This window comes from Varanus komodoensis, unplaced genomic scaffold, assembly GCF_004798865.1.
Source record: "Varanus komodoensis strain SLA01 unplaced genomic scaffold, ASM479886v1 scaffold42, whole genome shotgun sequence".
Lineage (NCBI taxonomy): Eukaryota > Metazoa > Chordata > Lepidosauria > Squamata > Varanidae > Varanus > Varanus komodoensis.
In genome coordinates this window covers 4698866-4719655 of record NW_025335972.1, presented here as the reverse complement: position 1 = coordinate 4719655, position 20790 = coordinate 4698866, and the positions used below count along the sequence as shown (strand labels likewise).

The following is a 20790-nucleotide window of genomic DNA, read 5'->3' as shown; positions in this document are numbered from 1 at the left end:
TTAAAAAGAGTGTTAATGGCAGCTACTCTTTCTGCAGACATTGAAGATGATATATAACATTAAAATACTACCAAAAAGTTATTGAAAAATATATCTGAAGCAGAATGAAATAGATAGCAAGTGAGGCCTACAAAAAGAAAAACTACTTATAAAGCTTATTTATCATGATTACTAAAATGTACTTCTGTGGGAATGGTATGAAGTTAGGGTGGATAAGGAATTCACTTGTGGTGCACAGCAGTGGATTTCTTTTACCCCCCCCCCCTTATTTTGTTCTGCCCCAGCTGTGTTCCTTGGATAGTGGCTCTCATTTGATGGTCTCCCCTCTTCTCCCTGTAGGCATTCTTTGAAACAGCCAGCCTGATGAGCCAGGTCTCCCACATCCATTTGGCTTTTGTTCACGGGGTTTGTGTATGGGGCTCAGAAAGTGAGTGTCAATCCATGCTTTGTCTGTTCTTTGAAATGCAATTGTTGCCTTTTAATAGTTCCTCAAGTTTCAACATTTTTCCTTGCCTGATGCCATTTCTGACACAAATTACCCATGTTTAATCATTTCTTGACATCTGCTGCAAGTTACAGTGTTGGGTGCCAACTTGAATGGCTTCAAAGGGAGATTAGACAAACCTGTAAAGGATAAGGCTATTGGCCATTCATGGGTGCTAATTATGATGCTATAATCTCCAATATGGGGATGCCGTGGCGCAGTGGGTTAAACTGCTAAGCCGCTGGGCTGGTTGATTGAAAGGTCGACAGTTGGAATCCACAGACAGGATGAGCTCCTGTACTCTGTCCCAGCTCCTGCCAACCTTGCAGTTTGAAAGCATACAAATGCAAATAGAAAAAAGGCACCACTTCGGTGGGCAGGTAACAGCGTTCTGTGCACCTTGGTGTTTAGTCATGCTGGCCACATGACCATGGAAACTGTCTGCGGACAAACGCTGGCCCCCTTGGCTAGGAGACGGAGATGAGCACTGTCCCCAAGAATCAGACATGACTGGACTGTAATGTCATGGGGAAACCTTCACCTTCAATCTCCAATATAAATATGCCCCTGCATCCCAGTTGATAAAGAACATGAGCAGGAGGATGCTGTTGTGCTTATGCCCTGCTTGTGGGCTTCCGGGAGGCAACTGGTTTACCATTATGTAGACAGAATGCTGGCCAGCCTTTGGTCTGATTCTGCAAGGCTCTTCTAATGCTCTCATGATAGATTTCTCTGGTGGTCACATGTACCTTCCATCCCCGGCCGGTGATCTATCTCCCTTTTGTGATCATCTTAAAACTTTTAACAGCAGTCAAAACAGCTCTTTCCCATTTCTGCTCATGAGTTGCACTCAGTCAGTTCCCTTGCTGCTGTGAAGCAATGATACTAAGCCTCTTTTTACTTCAGAGTCTCTCCTTTTTCTGCTCTCAGATATAATGGTGGAAGAGTACATTGAACATGGTCCCCTGGATGTCTTCTTGCGGAAAAACAAAGGGCGGATAACAGTGGGCTGGAAATTCACTGTTGCTGCACAGTTAGCTAGCGCCCTGACTTATTTGGTAAGTTTCCTGGGGTGGATTTGAATTGGGCCTCCTGGGAGTGTAAAAACCAGATCACTTCTGGGTAGAACCAGATCACTACTAAACATTAATATCTGTCATATATAACTTTAATTTCCAAGGCTTTCTCCACAAAATCTTTGGAATTGCAGTTTGTGTGGGTATTGATTATAGATTCTTCTTAGCCTCACAAAACTGCATTGCTCTGAGAAGAATGACCATTAAAACAATGTAAAAGTGTCCCCTGTTATTTTGATGTTGGGAACCTCCTTGAAAGATGCAGGAGTGAGAGAATCATATGTTAAGAAGCACCACTGATTCCTATAACCAGATAGGGTCAGAAGGCTAGACATGGTTATCCATTGTTAAACCATTTAAGACTTGGACTTGCAGTTTCTAGGGTCATGATGATCCAGCCTTAAGGCACGTAAGTGAACTTGCATGCTTCCAAGCCTGTGCTATTCCGGTTCGAAATGCCCAAATCATCAGCAGCACTTGTAAGCTCAGGTTGCTTTCTCCATTGCACAGAAGAGAAGCTGAGGCACAGATAATTAACTGCTTTGCTTACAGGGAATTTATGGCATTGCAAAGTATCGTAGGCTTAACTCCTGAACCAGAAAGCTTTCTGATTGTTGCTTAAGTGGCCCCATGAGGAAGCTGAGCCACTGTGGAACAATGACTGGGTTGCTTACACAGAATTGGAGATGGAAGTTCACTCTATTTCCTGCTAATGAATGAACATTTTTCTTATGAAGTGCATCTGACGTAGGTGGAGATGGGGCTTTTTGCAGACTGTTTTATGTGTTTGTTTAAATAGGAAGGCAAAAACCTGGTGCATGGCAACGTATGTGCCAAGAACATCTTGTTGGCTAGGAAAGGCTTGGATGATGGCTTGATGCCCTTCATCAAGCTCAGTGACCCTGGAGTCAGCTTCACAGTACTCTCCCGAGAAGGTAGGCCCTGCTGATTCTCTCTTCACTTTTGCCTTCATGGGGTTGGGCAAGGAAGATGCTATTGCATTGTGGCTGCAAGACTTGTGTATGGAAATGTAGTTGTTTGTAAGGAAAGATGCCTGAACTGTTGTATGTCTATAGGAATGATTAACATAAATGTTTGTCCAAATGTGATTTTACATCAGAAATTTTGTGGGAAGCAGGGAAGAACTTCCTGAAGAACCATTTGTTAATAGTTGATCTTGTATAAATTGTGACCCTGATTTGTTCATGCAAGACTGAATGTTATTTCAGAAGAGGACCCAGCATAAATGTTTCCTGCCCCAAACAAGAATGAGCATCAAAACAACTCTGTATTGGTTCTGTGGCGTCTTTAGAGAAATGGGAGATTCTGGAATCTTCTTGACATTTAGTGTATTCTTATTCTTCTGTGGTGTCTAGCTAGACACAAGTATCACAGCTGAAAGCATAGTATTTGCTTTACCAGACAAAAAGGTTTGTCTCTAGTAGTGACCAGCCAAATGCTCCTTGGAGGCATATAAACAGGGTATGATATAGGAGGCCCATTCCTTCTTTCCTCCCAATATCTGGTGCTCAGAAATATATTGTATGTGATTATGGGACCAAAGTAGTTTTGAGTACAGCAGCCATACTTGCTTATGTCTGTCTTGTTCATATATAAATAGGGATGGGAGGAGATTTAATCTTTACAACAAAGCTGAACTCTTCCTTCTTCTCTTCTTACTTTCTTGTGTTTTGCCATTTCAGCCACTTTCCTTCACATTTCTGTTTACTACCAATATTGTAGCTGTGTGAGGAAGAAATTGCTGGGGTGCCAGTTTATACGCTACTCTTTGTATAAAATTAGACTTCCCCTGCAGCCCCTTGCTTTAATGAAGAGCACAGATATTCCACAAAACATAGTTGCTCCTCTCATCTCTAGTTTGTTCCATGAAAAGTCCATTTAGCTCTTTAGAAAACAGGTCAAGTCATTGATGAACCTGAACTTATCTAACCCTAATAGCCATTGATTGGGTTTGTACAACGTGACAGCCCATTATGGGTAATTAGTCTTATGAACTGAGATTGCTTCCTGCAAGGTAGCTTATTTTGGGGTAGAAAGCCACAGATATTTTATGACTACTTCTAGGGGTTATTCAGCTCACAGTGGGCTTTCATGTCATCTGAACCTAGGCCCCTCTTGTCTTATTCAGAAAAATCATCCCTGAGAATTGTTTATATGAGGTACATGTCCAGCTTTGTGTAATACAGTAACTTGTAACAACTAAAACAAATGTCCAGTTTAAAAGCCTTACTTGGACAATAAGTCTGCCATTGCACAGTGGGAGAGCAATTACAGAGGCTTCATGTATTAGCTCATACACATAAAAACGGAAGACAAAATGCAGGCAGTGTACATACACCTCCATATTTTTGTGGGTGAAGAACTGCAAGAGTCAAGTGGCTGCTTACGCCATATCCACATGGTACATTACATTCTGTGGGGTCTCGTGTGCAGACTACTCCTATGTAGGTCAGTATTTAAATGACCCCTAATACTTTAGCTGTATCTACATTATGCATGCCAGATACAGCATGTGTGTATTCATCTGTATGTTCTCCTTCAGGACACCACTAATCCTTGATTTCTTTTTTTGCTTGCAAAGAGCGGGTTGACAGGATCCCATGGATTGCTCCAGAATGTGTTAAAAATGTGAGCAACCTCAGTACGGCGGCTGACAAGTGGAGCTTTGGTACTACTCTCCTGGAGATATGCTTTGATGCAGATGTGCCACTAAAAGAACGTACTCCTTCTGAGGTATCTTCTGTATCCAGTTCTTTTTTGTCCATGTCTCCATGCAACACCCCCACCCCCAACCTTACTGAAGGGTATGATGCAGGTTGCCTGCAGAAACTGGCTTACCTGGTTCATAGCTTGCTCAGGTTTGGAGATAAAACTGCTGGGCAGGAAATAAGAAATAGATGTGCAGACAATAACAGTAACTCTTCTACAGGGTTACTGTTAGTTATTATTATTACCATTATTAGACCTGCTTTGTTGTTGTTACTTTTACTATCATTACTGTTCTTGTTATTAAATTTATACCTTTCCTTTTTTCCTCTTGCAAGGATCCACTCCTCCTCTCCATTTTATTCTGGGTGAGATAGATTAGGCCAAGAGTCTCTGACTGGGTGACTTGCAGCCAGTCAACCAACTGGGGACTAGAAACTGGGTTTCCCAAGTCGTAGTCATAATAAGTACACCACGCTGGCTTGGCTAGGTTATAGATGCCTAATAAAAGGATCTAGAGCACATAAGGAGACAGAATAAATATGTTGAACTAGCCTTTTAAGTTTTTATCTGGGGGCAGTAGCAGGAAATTCCATTCTACAAAGAAGCCAATGTGGTATGGTATATTGGACTGGGGATCTAGGTGATCTGGATTCTAGTTCCCATTCAGCCATGAAGCTCACTGGGTGATGTTGGGATACTCAGAGACTCTCAAGCTATGCTACCTCACAGGGTAGTTGTGATAAGGATAAAGTGGAGCTATATAAGCTGCCTTGGGGTGTCCTCACCAGAGGAAAAAAGGCAGGATATAAATGCAATGTGCTGCTGCTGGTGATTATTAAAAGAAATAATGGCTATGAGCTAGGATGTTCTCCAGCTATGAGCTCACTAAGTGGCCTTAGCCAAAGCTTCTGTTCCCTTAGCTTCATTTGCAACTGGGGGGGGGGTGATAATGCTTTTTACCTGTTACCAATGTAATCCTACACATCTAGTCAAAAGTAAGTCTTAGTGAATTCAATGGTGCTTACTTTGTAGTAAGTAGGTCTGGAGGAAATCTTAAACTGTCCTTTTATTACTGGATAGATATATAACATTACATAATTTTCATTCTGTTTTTGAGTTGCAATTTAATTGATTATGAGTGATTTCTTATGGATCTTTCTTGTGATATACTTTGGGTCCAGAATTGGTAAAGTATGAGAGAGAGAGCTAGGATTCTCGGGATAGCTAGCAGTGATTTTCATGGTCATAAGAAGCCCATCCATGAGATTCAGTTTCAGTCTTGTATAAACAAGACTGTTTAAAGCTTGTTGATGTAGTGGTGAAGGCAGCAATATTTTAGCAAGAGAAATTCTGAGGAATCTCCATTTGTAGCCTAACTTCAGTTTTCAGCCTTTATAAATCTGTTGTTTTTTCTACAGAAAGAGCGTTTCTATGAGAAAAAACATCACCTTCCGGAGCCATCTTTCAAAGAATTAGCTGTGTTAATCAGCCAGTGCCTGAACTATGCTCCTGCGGAGCGGCCATCATTCCGGACCATCTTGCGAGACCTTACGCAACTACAGCCACATAGTAAGGATTCCAGAGGACAGCAGGTTGCTCATAGCAGCACTTCTGTGTAAAACTATGGATTTGGGCTCCCTTCCTCACCCTCTCATAATGCTTTTGAGGGGTTGTCTATGAACCAGACCTAGTTGAGGTATGGTAAGGACAACAGTTTATGGCCCCATCACAGTTAATGAATTTGGAGTACTCTGAAGACAGGGACTGTCAAAATCAAAGTGTAAAGCATATATTAAAGCAAAGAATAAAATATTAATATGGGGTAATAAGATATAAAACTCAAGAGAAGAAAAGTCAGACCAAGGTAATATAGAACAGTAGAGGAATTCTACAATGTACAGTTGGCTCAAACAGAAAACAAAGAACTTGTGAAGTAAACAAAATCTAGTTCTGCTCCAATTCAGTAACAGTCATTTATGACTTACATGGCATGGCTGCCTTTTGTTACCTTTTCTTTCCTCTAGTTTAACTGCAGGTCACCTGAGATTATGCATTATATTTTGCCATTTGAATCTGTTTCCTTCTAAATAGTGCATGTCTCACTTGATCTCCTCCCTTGTGTTTTCCAGACCCCCTTGACATCACATCTGTGAATCCCGAATTTCCAGTATCTGACCCAACTGTCTTTCAGAAGCGGTATCTGAAAAAGATCCGAGATCTGGGTGAGGTAAATGATCTTTTTTAGAAGTGAAACATCATTTCTTCTTCTTGTGAAATTCATCCCAAGTAAGAAATGAAATGGACAAAGAAAAAACAAAGGAACCTTCTTTCTGACGTGCTAGGTTTATATGTGAATTATTATGTTTTATTTATGTAACTTCTGTTCTGCCCAATAGCTGGAGCTTTCCAGGCAGTTTGCAATGACTATTTTGTATATAGCAAGTCATTTATATGTTGGGACCATTCAAACATTCAGTTCCACACCTGAAACCCAGCAGTTACAAATGAGAGTCTGAAATTTCATCTCTCATAAGTGGTGATGAGGTACACAAACCCATATATTTAGTGAGCAAATGAAGAGCAGATTGTGCCCATCACTAACTGCGTCCCTGCCAGTTTGGTCAGGTGTTCATTTCTAGTCAGATGGGGGCTGAACATTTATACTTGTGCCTGTGTGAGGCTCCTGTACTGGAGCCTGCATGCCTTTGCACTGATGCTGAATGTACAGCCATCAGGCAGGGTGTATTGGCGTGGTGGGGAGGAGGGCATAATCTAGCTGAAGCAATCCTGCTGCGTCTGACTCGTTAATTTAATGTTGTGTGCGTAACAGGTGTATTTTATGCACGTTGATATTTTGTTCACACATCATGCCAAACCCCGGGGCTTATGCTAATCATAGTTTGGAACCAAATCATGGTTTAAACTTCCAAGCCATAGAGCTGTTGGGATGCTGTCATTTTCTGTCTAGCTCAGTATTAATATCTACAGAGGTAGAGCAGTAGCTGTAACTATAGTTCATCAGACACCCCATTAACCATGGTTTGCAAACTTAGTTAAAACCCTGGGTTTGATTCTTTCTTGCTGGCTGATTGAAAACCATGGTTTTGTCAATGCAAGCATCAGACCAAACCACCACTAAGCTTTCATAACCACAATTTGACATGCCTAGGATGTCATTTGCCTTTTCTATTTTAAGTTGTCAACTACTTTGCTGAGAATTAGTGCAGGTCACGCAAGAGGTCCATGCCTGTTTTCCTCAATACTTGGTATAGTGGACTCATCTGGTTTACTAGTCCATTGATAGAAACGGCTAAGGGTTTGTGTGGCAGCGGTTTCCCTTCTTTTCCTTGTCCCTACATTTTCCTAAATCTGCTGTGGAGAGGCTTCTAACTCTCTTGAGCATATTTCAGAGGGCAAACTGGAGCTGCAGTGGGCAGAAGAAGTTTGATCTGCCCAGTAGAGTCAGTTCCATTGATGGAAGAACACAGTCAGATAGAACCCAGTGAGATAGGTAAAGTGGGCTATGAAGTGGGGTCACAAATAGAAAGAAGAACGTATAACAATAAAAAGCATGACTAGATCATGTTCTCACTGTATTTTATAGGAAATTTTTTCAAAAGAATTGTCCATAAAAGAAACAATACCAATTAAACAGAGACAACACCCAATCTAGTAAGATATAAGATATATTTAAATACTATAATATCTAACTATAATAATAAAATGCTTAATACCAAGAAAAGAGTCTCCTTACTGTTTTAGGAGCGTAGCTGTGCAATTGTTTGCACAGCTGCCCTTTTTTTTTTTGTTCTCACTATGAAATGGAATCTAGGAAGTAGAGTTGAGTTCAGACTTGGTTTTGAAATCCAGTATTTGGCTTATAGCTGTCAAGAGCAGGTTCCTCCCTCCCTCTTTTCCTCTTCAGCAGACTCAGAAAACTTACTTTTATTAAACTGAACAGTTACAGAACAGTATAAATCCATGTAACATTCTTTTTGAGATGTGGAAGTAGCATCTGCCCATGTAAAGGGTTAGATCTAAACTGAAACTTCCCCTCCTTTCTTCCCTTCCCCTCCTTTCTTCCTTTCTCAGAGAAGCTCCTGCTGCTAGAGAGCTAGACAGTAGGGATGCCAGGCACTTCTTAATTGGTGTGCTCATTTCATCTGTTGATTCACAACAAGGTCAAGAAGCACACACACACCTCTGCTCCATGTCTGAAATGTCTCCTTCCTTTTCCAAAGCAGGCTGGTTCTCATGCTTTGTCTGAGAATCTTCACTGGATAACCTTAAGACTGAAAAGTCATGTGCCCAATTCTGCCTCTGTGCCTCCTCCTTAGGATCAGCTGGATCTATCTGAGCAGACTGAACTGTGCAAGTGCTGGGCTCCCTCTCTGCAGAGTTGATTCAAATATTGGGCAAATAATATTTTCCTTGCCCTCAGATTAGTTCATGCACAAGTTTGTTGTATTATGAAGCCTAAAAAAGTCCTTGAGATCAGTTTTCTATCTGAGAAAATTCTGTATACCCAGTCAGTACAGTGAATGTTCCCACAGAAAGAGGGGTTAGAGGTTTTTGTCTCCTGAACTATCAGATGGCTACCCTGTTTCTTTCTTTTTCTTTCTTCTAGGGTCACTTTGGCAAAGTGAGTCTGTACTGCTATGATCCTACCAATGATGGCACTGGTGAGATGGTGGCAGTGAAGTCACTGAAATCAGGCTGTAGCCAACAGCTGCTGACCAGCTGGAAAAAGGAAATTGAGATCCTGAAGACACTTTACCACGAGAACATTGTCAAATACAAGGGTTGCTGTAGTGAGCAAGGTACAGCATCTGCTGTGTTGGCATTGCAAGGACCAGACATAAGCTGGCTTAGCACAGGAGCACCTTTGGGGGAAAGTCCTACAGGAAATTACAGAAGAGTCATGTTCTCTTCTGTGATATTTCTAGGAATTGTGGGAAATGACTTGAAAAATAAGTTAGAATGAGAGTTCCTTTGTCTGTCTTTCAAAGGTGGTGGCGCTAAAAGAACCTTCCCCTGTGGATTGATTAGAATGAGGAATGTTTGGATTTGTAAGATGCTGATGACATCCCACCATTTCTGTGCCTTACCTCATCCCTGCTCCCCACTTTATCTCAATCTGCAGCCCTACATCTGCTGTGTGCATGATCCAGTTGACAGACTGGACTTGGATTCTAAGAGTCCTTGATTTCTGTCACAGCTCACCATAAGCATCAGCACTAGTTGCTATCTGTCATTCTCCATTCCATATAGCAGGGATGAGCAAACTTTTCAGGGTTAAGGGCTAGATTTGCTTGTGGGAAAATGATTGGGGGCACATAACAGTCATCTGGAGGGGCAGCAAAAATGTCTAGCAGCAAGCAGAAAAACTAGAGTTTTGAAAGACTGCAATCTTGAAAGGCAGCTACAAAATGTATTACTTGAACAAGGCAAAAGTGGTCAGGAAACCCTTTGTTTTGTTTTTCCTTTTTCTACAACCATTAATTTGTCCATTGTTCATCCATTCATTCTCTTTCTTGCACCCTTCTCCCCACTACATTCATCTTCTCAAATGCTGTCCCCAACATGCCAGCAAACCCGCTTGCTCCGTTGTGGCCTCTCTCCCCCCAGCCAGCCCACCTATCTACTCCACTGATCACCCAAACACTCACAGAATGCCTGCATGTGTGCCTACCCCCAGTGCCCTCCATTCTTGCTAGTTTTTCAGATTAGCCTCTTTCTGAACAGCAGAAGTACAGAGTGGATGCAGCAACCTGAGTACACAAAACACTGGAAAGAGCACCAAGTTCCAGCACCAAGCTGAAATCCTCTGGTCAGCCCTCTGAACCTGGGTACAAGAAGATCTTCTAGAAAACACTAGTAGCATCTGCACTCAGCCACTGAGTCTGCTAGCCTCTTATAGACTCCATGGAGCCTAGCAAATTTATAAGCAGCAGGAGGGACATATGCTTCAAAGCAGGCACTGGGAGAGACATTTAGGGTGGGGGGTTGTGGCTAGGAAACCCAACAGACTGCCAGAGGGATCCCCAAGAGCTGTGGATTGCTCACATGCCTCATAACACCTAACCCTTACCCTATTGTAAGATGTCCTGAGACATTGTAGGGGATGGTATAGAAAAACTTTTAATAAATAATGCAGGAAAGGAATAAGATAGAACTAAGAACACTTCCTTTTGAATAATGGAAATAATTGTTTGAATTTTTCAATTGCAGGGGAAAAGATGGTGCAGCTTATTATGGAATATGTGCCTTTGGGGAGTCTGAGGGATTATCTTCCCAAGCACAGTGTCAGCCTGGCCCATATTCTCCTCTTTGCTCAGCAGATCTGTGAGGTAAACCCCTCAGCTGTGGATGCCAAATTCATGTAGCTGCTGATCCAGCAGATAATATAGATTTGTTATGATTATTGTTCCTGTTGTGGAAGAGGAATGGACTGTAATATTTAATGCAGACTGGAGGTTTCTTTACATGACTTTTTTTGGCTCAGGATGCAGATTTTCCCCCTCTAATTTCCCATTTTACACTGAGATTCAGGGCATTTGACCCTGATTTTTGGTATATTGGAAGTTTTGGTCTCCTTGTTGCAGAGTTGGGAGAATAACCTCATGTTTATTCTTTGTAGGGAATGGCTTATCTTCACTCCCTGCGCTACATCCACAGGGATCTGGCAGCCAGAAATGTACTCCTGGAGAATGAGAACGTTGTGAAAATTGGAGACTTTGGTCTTGCCAAAGCCATCCCTGAAGGTCATGAGTATTACCGTGTCTGTGAAGATGGAGACAGCCCTGTCTTTTGGTAAGAGATCACATTGCATGGCTTTCAGACTCATGAGGGACATGACTGCATCGTAACTCATCCATATAGTCACTGTGCTGAAAGAAAAAAACAAAGAGGCAAAGCCTCAAAAGAGATTCTGCCTTTGGGAAATTTCAATCCTGAGATAAGGCAGGATATTTCTGTGAATAAACCTCCCTACCTGAAAATGTAAGTTCTGTAACAGAACAAGGTGCCCTTCGGAGGTTATCCTTTCTTTTGATTGAATGTTGCCATATATTTCAATTTTGCAGAAATGATTGTTCTCCTTCCTGCAGTAGCTGGAGTAAATGGTGACAGTTGCATGTTTCTACAGCCTATGTAAATGAACACCAGAAAAGAGGCTTGAATACAAAAGGCTCTCATTAAAAAGAATATCAGAAGGACATGTTTTGTTGTAAGCTTTTAAAGGCATCTGTCTAGCTACGATTGGAAATTAAAAAGTTGAGTAGATGGACCATGTATTTAAAGGCCATCTAAGAAGGCCTTGGCAGTTATAGGCAGCCTATAAATACATGTATAAATAAATAAATTTAGAAGGCAGTTCTTACGTTTTTAATTGCTATTCCATATTAGTAATTCCACTGGAGATAAACAGGAGATTGCCATTTTTACACTTGACTTGTGAGCTTTGCAGAAGCGTCTAACTTGTCCCTACTTGAAAAAGGGTTCTGGATAAGAAAGAACTTTATGTGATCGGGCAAAATAGATTTTATGCTTTTAATTTGCTATTTTCACCAGCTCTGTTTTTTGGTATGTTGTAGGTATGCTGTGGAGTGCCTGAAGGAGTGTAAATTCTATTATGCCTCTGATGTTTGGTCCTTTGGGGTTACTTTATATGAACTCCTAACACGCTGTGATTCAAGTCAGAGCCCTCCAGTGGTGAGTCTAATCTACAATCAAGGAAGGTGGTGGCATTTGCTTAGCACTGCTGGGAATTAAGGGATCTTGGTATGTCTTGCATTTGTTGTTCAGTTGTTGAAGGTTAGCATGGAGCTTGTGCAGTCACATTTCTGTGTAGTGGAGTGTTTCAAGGGCTAAAATATACCTGCCTTGTCCTAGTACAGTGATGGCGAACCTTTTAGAGACCAAGTGCCCAAACTGCAACCCAAAATCCACTTACTTATCTCAAAGTGCCAACACTGCAGATTCAAATATGCCGGGGGACAGCACAACACAGCACAACATTCAAAGAATCTCAGTCTCTTAATTAGAACATCTCTTTGCTAAATCTTAGATATTAAATTTCAATTTTTCATAAGAAAATTCAAAGCTAAAATCTTGTTAATAAAAAACGAATGTATTAAAATTCACAGCCAGTCCAAACAAGTATATCTATCTATCTATCTATCTATCTATCTATCTATCTATCTATCTATCCATCCTTGGCAGCGCACTGACCGGCCATGTGAAAGCTTGGACAAGTCGCAGCTAATGAGTCGTGGCTTGTGATGTCATCATCTGGCGCCACCACTCCTTTCTGAGCATGTGCACGCCCCCTATGTGCGTTGTTATTTGATGCTCGGCTACTGGGGAGATGTTGGGATGACTTGGCTCATGTGCATACAGAGAGGACTCTGTGTGCCTGCTGCAGCACGCGTGCCATAGGTTCGTCACCACTGTCCTAGTATGCCTTCTGAGCTCCTAATGGAATGCTTTGAAGTTCCAGTTAAAATTATGAGAAGCTACAGGGTAGTCCTGCATGTGGAGTGTTTCTCCTGGAAAGCGTGAAACCTACAGCGCGGAAGGCAGTTTGGTACATTGTGGAGTCTTCTCATGAACAGCGAAACTTTGCATCTCTCCACTTCCTTGTCAGAGCACATAGTAATCTATTTCTCTGTTGCCTTAGAAATTCATTGAGATGATTGGAGCAACTCAGGGCCAAATGACAGTACTGAGGCTTATAGAGCTTTTGGATAGAGGGAAAAGGCTGCCCAGCCCAAAGGACTGTCCATATGAGGTAAGCCTGGTTCCTCTTCATGGTCTCTGTGCATCACACACATGGGGCTGCATGCCTGTATGGAGCCTGCTGCCAGCGCTCTTATGCGGAATTGAGCAGCTTCTGGAAACAGTAGGCTTCATAGGTATTGCTAACCATTTACTCGTAGAATCTAGAGGGAGTTGGGATGTGGTTAGGAGATGTAGATCGCTACAGAAAACAGTTCCTGAGCTTCCCCCATCACCTCAACATGGACATGTTCTCAAGTTTTCCATGACTCATGAAGCTTCTTCCTCAACTGCTTGCCTGCTTTCTGAGAACAACATTTAAAGGGGGAAGAAAACCCAGCCACAAACATATAGTTGAAATATGCACAAAGCTAAATTATGCACATTCGTTTCACTTTTCAGCATCTGATTATATAGAACTAAATATCTGGCAAGTTTCCAGCTTTGAGTGATTTTATTTTTTCTTGCTTCTAACTCTAGTTAGAATTAGCTTGTTAACTTGCTCACTAGCATTAACTTATGCCATTAGTGGCATTTCTAAAGTATAGATGAAGTCAGCTTGTCCTAGCAGTTGAAAAGATTGGAACAGGATAGATAGACGGATGCAATATCCAGTACTAATGTCTCTGTGGGATGAGACTGTTCTCTAACCTCTTTGCTAGAGCTCAGTAGACCATGCATGTTGCCACCACCAAGTAGAAATCCTCAAGGCGGTGAGAAAACTGTCTCTTCCCAGCTCCGCAAGGGCAAAGCAAAAGAGTCCCACCACTCTCTTGGAGAAGTGTATGGCCCAGTGCTTTCAGCATTTTTTCTGTGACAATATTTAGACAGGAGGAGGAGCAGGTGCTAGTGCTAGAAATAGATCTGAGAGGACAAGTTGGTCTAATGCCTTGGGATCTGATTCGTATGAATACTGCTTTTGCAGGCAGGAACCTACTTCCTCTGAAGTAGTGGATTCTTGCTCACAAATGCCCTTGTCAGAATCTCTTTAGGTTCAGCCCATTTGTATTCAGTGGGACTTGCCTTGTTCACATTCCCACACTAGCTGCAGTAGGGCTCATGTCATTGTAGGCTTCCAACGCATAAAAAGTTCACAAAAGTTTGAACATGGTACAGTTTGTCTTAAATTCTAGACATTAGTAGAAATTGGCTGTAATAATGGTTGACTTAATGGCTAGTTGGAAATAAAGACCTATGTAATAATACCTCACTGCCTCTATCCAATCTTCCCTTTGCTGCCTGGCAGAGCTTTTCAATATTGTCTGGGGCTCAGTGCATTCTGGCTCAGGGACACCTTGGAAGAATTTCAGGCCCACTGAAATTTACTTGCTGGACACTTCCCAGAAAAAATCTCTTGCATCTGCCAGGACTTGGACTCAGAGTTATAAGCAGTTGAATCTGTGGAGATATCCATTGCACAGCCTGGTCTGGTTTTACTGGATGAGTTTCGGTTGGTACAGCTCAAGGATGTGGACAAAGTGCTTGGACAGGTTCATGTACCTCTGTACTAGTTCCTTGTCCCTCCTGGCTTATAAAAGCCAGCAGGGAAGGGAGAATTGGCTGGGCCAGGGAGGTCATGCCTCCCTTAGAGAGGGAGTGGTTCCATGCTGCCTTAAAGAGGCAATGGTGAGACCACTTCCGAAGTGGTCCTTGACCTTGACCAATAATTTCAACCCTTCCTTGACTTTGAAGATCCAAACAACTTCAGATCAATAGCAAATATTCCTTTCTTGGGCAAGGTTCTAGAGAGGGTGATTGCCAATAAGTTCCAGGCATTCTTGGTTGAGACTGATTATCTGGATCCATTTCAATTGGGGTTCAGGCCTGCTTTTGGCATGGAAACAGCCTTGGTCACCTTGTATGACAGGCCAAGCCAGGAGAGAGGCAGTGCGAGTGTGACCTTGCTAATAATGCTGGACCTCTCAGTAGCTTTCAATACTGTTGACCATTCATGGTATCCTTCTGGGGTGATTGTCTGAGTTGGGAATCAAGGGGCACTGCATTGCAGTTGTTCTGCTCCTACTTGGAGGGCCATCTCCAGAAGGTGGTGCTTGGGGAATTTTGTTCAGCCCTGTGGACTTTCCAGCACAGAGTTGCTCGGGGGTCTGTTCTGTCTCCTATGTTATTCAACATCTACCTGAAAGTGATGAGCGGGGTCATCTGGAGTTTTGGAGTGTGTTGCCATCAGTATGCTGATGACATGCAGCTCTATTTCTCCTTTTCAGCAAGTGAGGCTATGGATGTGCTAAACTGGTGCTTGTTTGTGGCAATGGAATGGATGAGGGCTAACAAATTGAAACTTAATCCAGACAAGACTGAGATGCAGTTGATGGGTGGTTCTTTTGACCAGATGGGGGGTGTTCAGTCTAGATGGGTTTGCATTTCCCTTGAAAGGAGCAGTTTCATTGCTTGATCCGTCTTTGTCACTTGAGGCTCAGGTGGCTGTAGTATCTTGGAGTGCCTTCCACCAGCTGCATCTGGTGGCCCAGCTGTGCCCTTACCTGGTTTCAGCAATCTCTGCTCTGGTAATCTCTAAATTAGATTATTGCAATCTAATTGGGTTGCCCTTGAAGAGTTTAGAAGCTGCCAGTTGGTGCAGAATGTGCCAGCCAGATTAATAACTGGGACCCATAGATCTGAGCACGTAAGACCAGTTCTAGCCTACTTGCATTGGGCTGCCTGTATACCTCTGGCCCTAATTCAAGGTGCTGGTTTTAATCTGCATACCCCTACATGGCTTAGGACCACAATACCTGTTGGGGTGCTTCTCCCAACTACTTGGACACTACTCACAACTTGGACACTACTCACAACTTATGCTGCCTTACTCTTGAGTGCAGTCTAAGGGAAATGCAGAGGGTAGCAACTTTCTCCATGGGGGCCCTTTATGGAATAATCTCTCCACCATGAGCCACCTCATGCCATATCTGTCATCTTTTCAGCACCAGGTTAAGTGCTTTTTCAATGGCTTTTAGGGAAGATCATCAGGTGATTGCAGAGTCACTCTTCTTCTCATTCTTGCCTGTTTTATAATCTCTTTTAGCTGTTTTAAACTTTAATGTTTTCTGATTTTTATATTTTTATTGTGTTTTATCATCTGTTTTTATGGATTGTATAAACCGCCCAGAGATCTTCAGCTGCGGGGTAGTATAGAAATGAAATTAATAATATATATGAAGTTTTGCTTAGCTTTCTGTAAATGTGGCATGTGACTCCAGAGATTGTAGTTAGGTGCAAGAATGTTGTCTTGAGGCAGCACACAAGCCCAGAGTTGGAGGTATAAGAGAAGTACACCAGCTTTGGTGCTGCCATTTTAGCCCCTTAGAGCAGAAGCCACAGAACCGTTCACCTGTGACCCATCAGCTGTTCTTTTATTTATTTTCTATTAAATGGCTAACTCTTCCATCTTCCAGGTAGCTTGGAATGGCTCATATATTCTTCCCTTTCAGACAACTGATGGAGCCAGTACTGTTTAACTTTAGCTGCTGAACTGTGTCATGTGCCTTCGTTCCATTCTCTAAGCTAGCTTTCTCTTTTATTCTGTGTCCCTCTTCTATTCTAAATCTGTGTCTCTTTCCACAGATTTACCGCTTGATGAAAAACTGTTGGGAATCAGAAGCTTCATTCCGGCCAGCCTTCACAAACCTTGTCCCCATCCTCAGAACCTTCCATGAAAAGTACAGGGCCCAGGCCCCCTCAGTGTTCAACCTGTGCTGAGCAGGATGCAAAGACTTTCAGCCAAAGACCATACTCTTACCTGCACTCTGTGTCTTGATACTGTCTGTGTGTGCCTGGAATGCCACAGTGCCATGGAAGCTGCTTCAAAATATCATAATGCGTTGGAACTCTTACTGTTTTGTTGTTCAGAGCCCCAACGCAGAGTTTTCTGCCTTATCCCTTTTTTTCTGTGTACCAAATGTGACGGTGTTTAAGGGAAAACCCACATCTTTTTTCATCATAAGCAGAGGTTGCTTATGAAACAGTGTATAATGCTGCACCAAACTCTGGCCTGAGGAATCTGGAAAGCCTTGAGACTTAGTCTGAATACAGGATATCACAGGTGCAGGGAAGTGAGTAAATGAAATGACTTCTTCGTTGTCTTTTTAATGGACTGCTGAGCCTGTTGGTCTGCTGCAGACAGATAATGCAGCTTGGATTTAAAAGAGACTGGGAAGGAAGCCAAGATCTTCAAGCGCAATAATCGCTATAGGTAATGTTTCTCTTGGACTAGGTCTTTCTTGCTACAAGGAAATGTGCTATTTCTGGGACTATTTTCAAAGCAAATGCTTTGGACTCCCAAAAATCCCTGAACTGGCCTTTGTTCCCATTCACCTGGTATCTGTGTATTTCAGAATTGCTGGGGCTCTTACATCTCTTCGATTCCACCATCTTCCACATAGAGTATAGACATCTTTTCACTTCCTTTCTGGAGGAGGCCCTCTTCTCAACCCTCTAGAAATCCAGATGTGGAGCCAGATGCACACTCAGCTGACTAGAGAAGTGAATGTTTGCTCATATTTTGTATCCCCATATAGAAGTCTTGGGTTTGCTCCCAAAGAGATGTCCCTGAAGTCTCCAAAGGGGATAAAGAAAAGGTACTATTTTTTCAGAAATGCATTGCACTCATGAGAATTCGCCTGCTGTGTAAGCTTTGTCAGAGCCCACTTTGCTTTCTAGATAATATAAGCAGACATTTCTGTATTGTTGTCCCAAGAACCATTCTTCAAACATTTGGTTGTTTTGAACCAGAAATCTTCCCACCCCTTGCTTCTATCAATCAGAAGCTTTAAATTTGAAGTTGAGGGAGGCAAAAAGAGGGTAGGCCTCAAATCATATCACAGTTTTATGGGAAATGCCCTTTGACCACTAACTTGGTTGCTACTGCCTAGAAACTGGGCATCATGTAGCTAAGTAACAGCGGTTCCTGCTGGAATCCCACATCCTGAGAGAGAGAGAGAAAGAGAGGGAGGGAGGAAAAAACCCAGTTGCCTCATACATCTCAGGGCTGTGATGTCACTTAGCTAATTTAGTTTAAAAAAATACTACTTGCTGTTGAAGCCACAGCTATTTGCATTCCAAAACTTTAGTCATTCTCCATTCTTACCAAACCTAGTTTGGGCAGAGTCAGCTGTTTTCATAGGCACATTTCAGATCCTGTTGGAGGTGTTGCAGGCTCCAAATTATGTTCAGGATCTTTAGGGTGCTGCAAAGCTGGGCTAATGGTTGCCCTCAATACAAATTCCTCCCTTGCCAACTTGCACTCTTGGGATCCTGTCCCTTCTTCATAACTGAGGACTGGGGACTGTTTTGGCAAACCTGAAACTACACATTATTAACGAGCCTGTTCCAGGCTGTTTCTGCTTTGAGAAAGAGGGGAGGGAGGACGGCTGTTGACCTGCCTTTTAGGTGGCTCTTAATATCATTAAACAGTACTGTAAGAATTAAGTATTTCAAGAGTGTTTTAAATTTCCCTTCTCACAGAATGAAAGGAATGATCAACAATCATTTATACTTTGGCTATGCTGTGCAAGCCACTTAGAGCTATGAAGGGACCAGATGAGAGTGCTTATCCCTGCATGTTTTCCTGCCATTCCAATTCACCAAAGGCTCAAAGCAATCCCTATTCTGTTTCTAGGTGGTTACTTAGTTGAGGCTTACCACTTTGAAGGAAGGCAATGAAGAGAAAGGGAATGCAGGAAGAGTCAGGAGCTTGGGGTTATTGTTCATTTTTAGCCAAGCTGAGATTTTGAACTCTTGACTGATATGTATATTGATGTACAGCTCTGAGTAACAAATGGCCAGAATTGGAGGAGGCAGGGGTATCCTAAAACACTCAGTGCTGAACATTTATTTCCTGGGGATCTGATTAGGGAAATGCCTACCAAAGAAAATGAGAACAAATACAGAAGTGTACAGTTCTTGGAAATGACAGCTGGCAACTCTAAATCCATTGCAGACTGACCAGACAAAACTTTGGTAGATTCCCTAGAAGGCTCTCATCACACAACAGGGTGTGGCAGCATGAAGCATTGGATGAGCATAGCTTTCAGACTTCGTTTCAGGGGCCAAACTCATGTTGACATGGTTCAAATACTGTTTCTGGGATAGGGGTTGAAGTGTGGGTAGAGCCAGTCAAATGTATCAAGACCTTCCACAAGGAAGATAAGAGCCACTGCATTACTTTCCTTACCCACTCGTAGCATACATAGATCAGGACTGAGAAAATTATGAAACTAGTTCTGTGAGCCTTTGGGAGTTGTGGAATGCAATCCTATGCATGTTTATTTGGAAGTATGTCTTATTAGGTATTCGTGTATATAGGCTGTAAGATTTTTGGGGGCTGATTTTTCCTCAATCCCTCCCATTGTGCTTGGTAAATAGCTTTTGATGTTGAAAAGATTTTTAAAAACAGTTTGCCATATATTGTGGCATTAGCTGTTCGTTTTTTAAACCCCATTCCATTGTATAAGCATAAACCCCTTCCATGACCCCAAACAGTTCCTTAGGTAATAAACTTGATAGGTTTTTAAAAATGATTTTCACTTGGTCTGTGATACTAGAAGGACTCAAATTTGTTTACAAGTCTAAAAGACAAAGAGCTATTCATAAAACTCATGGTGTTAATCACTTATTTGAGAATTGTACGCGCACCTATTGGTAAACTTGTGTTATTGGCCTTAAAACTAGTCTTATCTTCCCCTCCCCTGTACATTTTATTTTTTGGGTATAGAATTGCACCATGAGCCTGCACTACCAGCCCTATCTCTGGAGTGTGGAACAATGCCACCTGTCTTAGCTGAAAAGTATCTTACAAAGCTAAACTGCAAAACTTCACAGCATTGTGCCTTTTGCATCTGGAACTGCACTGAAGATTTGAGGCAAGGACTTCTTCCACGGAAGGATGGGCAAGCTTCAGCTCAGCCTTTCTTGCTCTGTCTGTGGCCAAAGCTGCTGTACTTCTGGATGTGTGTATGGCGGTGGGGGGTGGGGTGGGGAGTGAGTGTTTATGGGACGGGGAGAGTGTGTGAGTGCAGAGAGAATGTGCACAGAAATCTTGCTGTAATGTGAATGTGCTCTGTGTTAGTAGAGCTAAATGTAATATCCTGGGAAGATCATTTACATTTTCTTCAAATAAACGTCATATAACTTTTAGTAGCTTTGGAGTCTTGATTACTATGGACTGCTTCTTAAAAAACCTACTGGTCTTACAAAATTGTTTAGAATAGACAGCCAAACTATGGAGGGCTATCCATTTTGTGTATGGTGTCATCAATATACATGTAAATGCAATCTTGTGGATCCTGAGAGATGAGACTCTAGGCTCCAGTCAGTAGGGTTTAAATTCAACATTAGTCCTACTTAAAGGAGATCTGTCGAAATTAATCCTATTGGTCTGGTTCATTTCAGTGTGCCTACTCTAAGAAAAACATGTTCAAAGATAGGCTGGACATGCATATGGTGGGCATGTCGTGAGCAGAACCAGCTGGAACTGGGGGTCAGACTAGATGGCCCGGGAGGCCCCTTCTGACTTGCTCTGTTTCTATGTTTCTATGATTTTACTACTTTAAGGTTCAGTTGTTCATATACCATTAAGTATTAATTTATTATACTTCTATTATGCTCTTTTCCTTCCAGGAATTTACATAATCTTCCTGGCAACAAGCTTGTGAAATAAGTTAGACTGAGAGTCTGTGACTGGTTCAAAGTCACCCAGTGAACTTT

The 20790-nt window shown here is 42.2% G+C and overlaps 1 protein-coding gene across 6 annotated transcripts in view; it reads left to right on the top strand.

Moving 5' to 3' along the window:
• Positions 1-20223, top strand: part of LOC123029975 (non-receptor tyrosine-protein kinase TYK2-like) — a 62172-nt gene extending 41949 nt beyond the window's left edge. For 3 of the 6 annotated variants that reach the window (XM_044443448.1, XM_044443443.1, XM_044443446.1), the window contains exons 13-25: positions 340-427; positions 1415-1542; positions 2360-2495; positions 4163-4314; positions 5709-5859; positions 6420-6517; positions 8918-9110; positions 10522-10640; positions 10931-11103; positions 11886-12003; positions 12971-13081; positions 16651-17663; positions 19799-20223. In XM_044443448.1, coding sequence (XP_044299383.1) covers positions 340-427; positions 1415-1542; positions 2360-2495; positions 4163-4314; positions 5709-5859; positions 6420-6517; positions 8918-9110; positions 10522-10640; positions 10931-11103; positions 11886-12003; positions 12971-13081; positions 16651-16785 — 1602 coding nt within the window. In that variant the 3' untranslated portion in view covers positions 16786-17663; positions 19799-20223. Of the gene's footprint in view, positions 1-339; positions 428-1414; positions 1543-2359; positions 2496-4162; positions 4315-5708; positions 5860-6419; positions 6518-8917; positions 9111-10521; positions 10641-10930; positions 11104-11885; positions 12004-12970; positions 13082-16650 lie in introns of all 6 variants that reach the window. The other 3 variants (XM_044443447.1, XM_044443444.1, XM_044443445.1) reach the window with 3 other exon arrangements.
• The last annotated feature ends 567 nt before the right edge of the window (positions 20224-20790 follow it).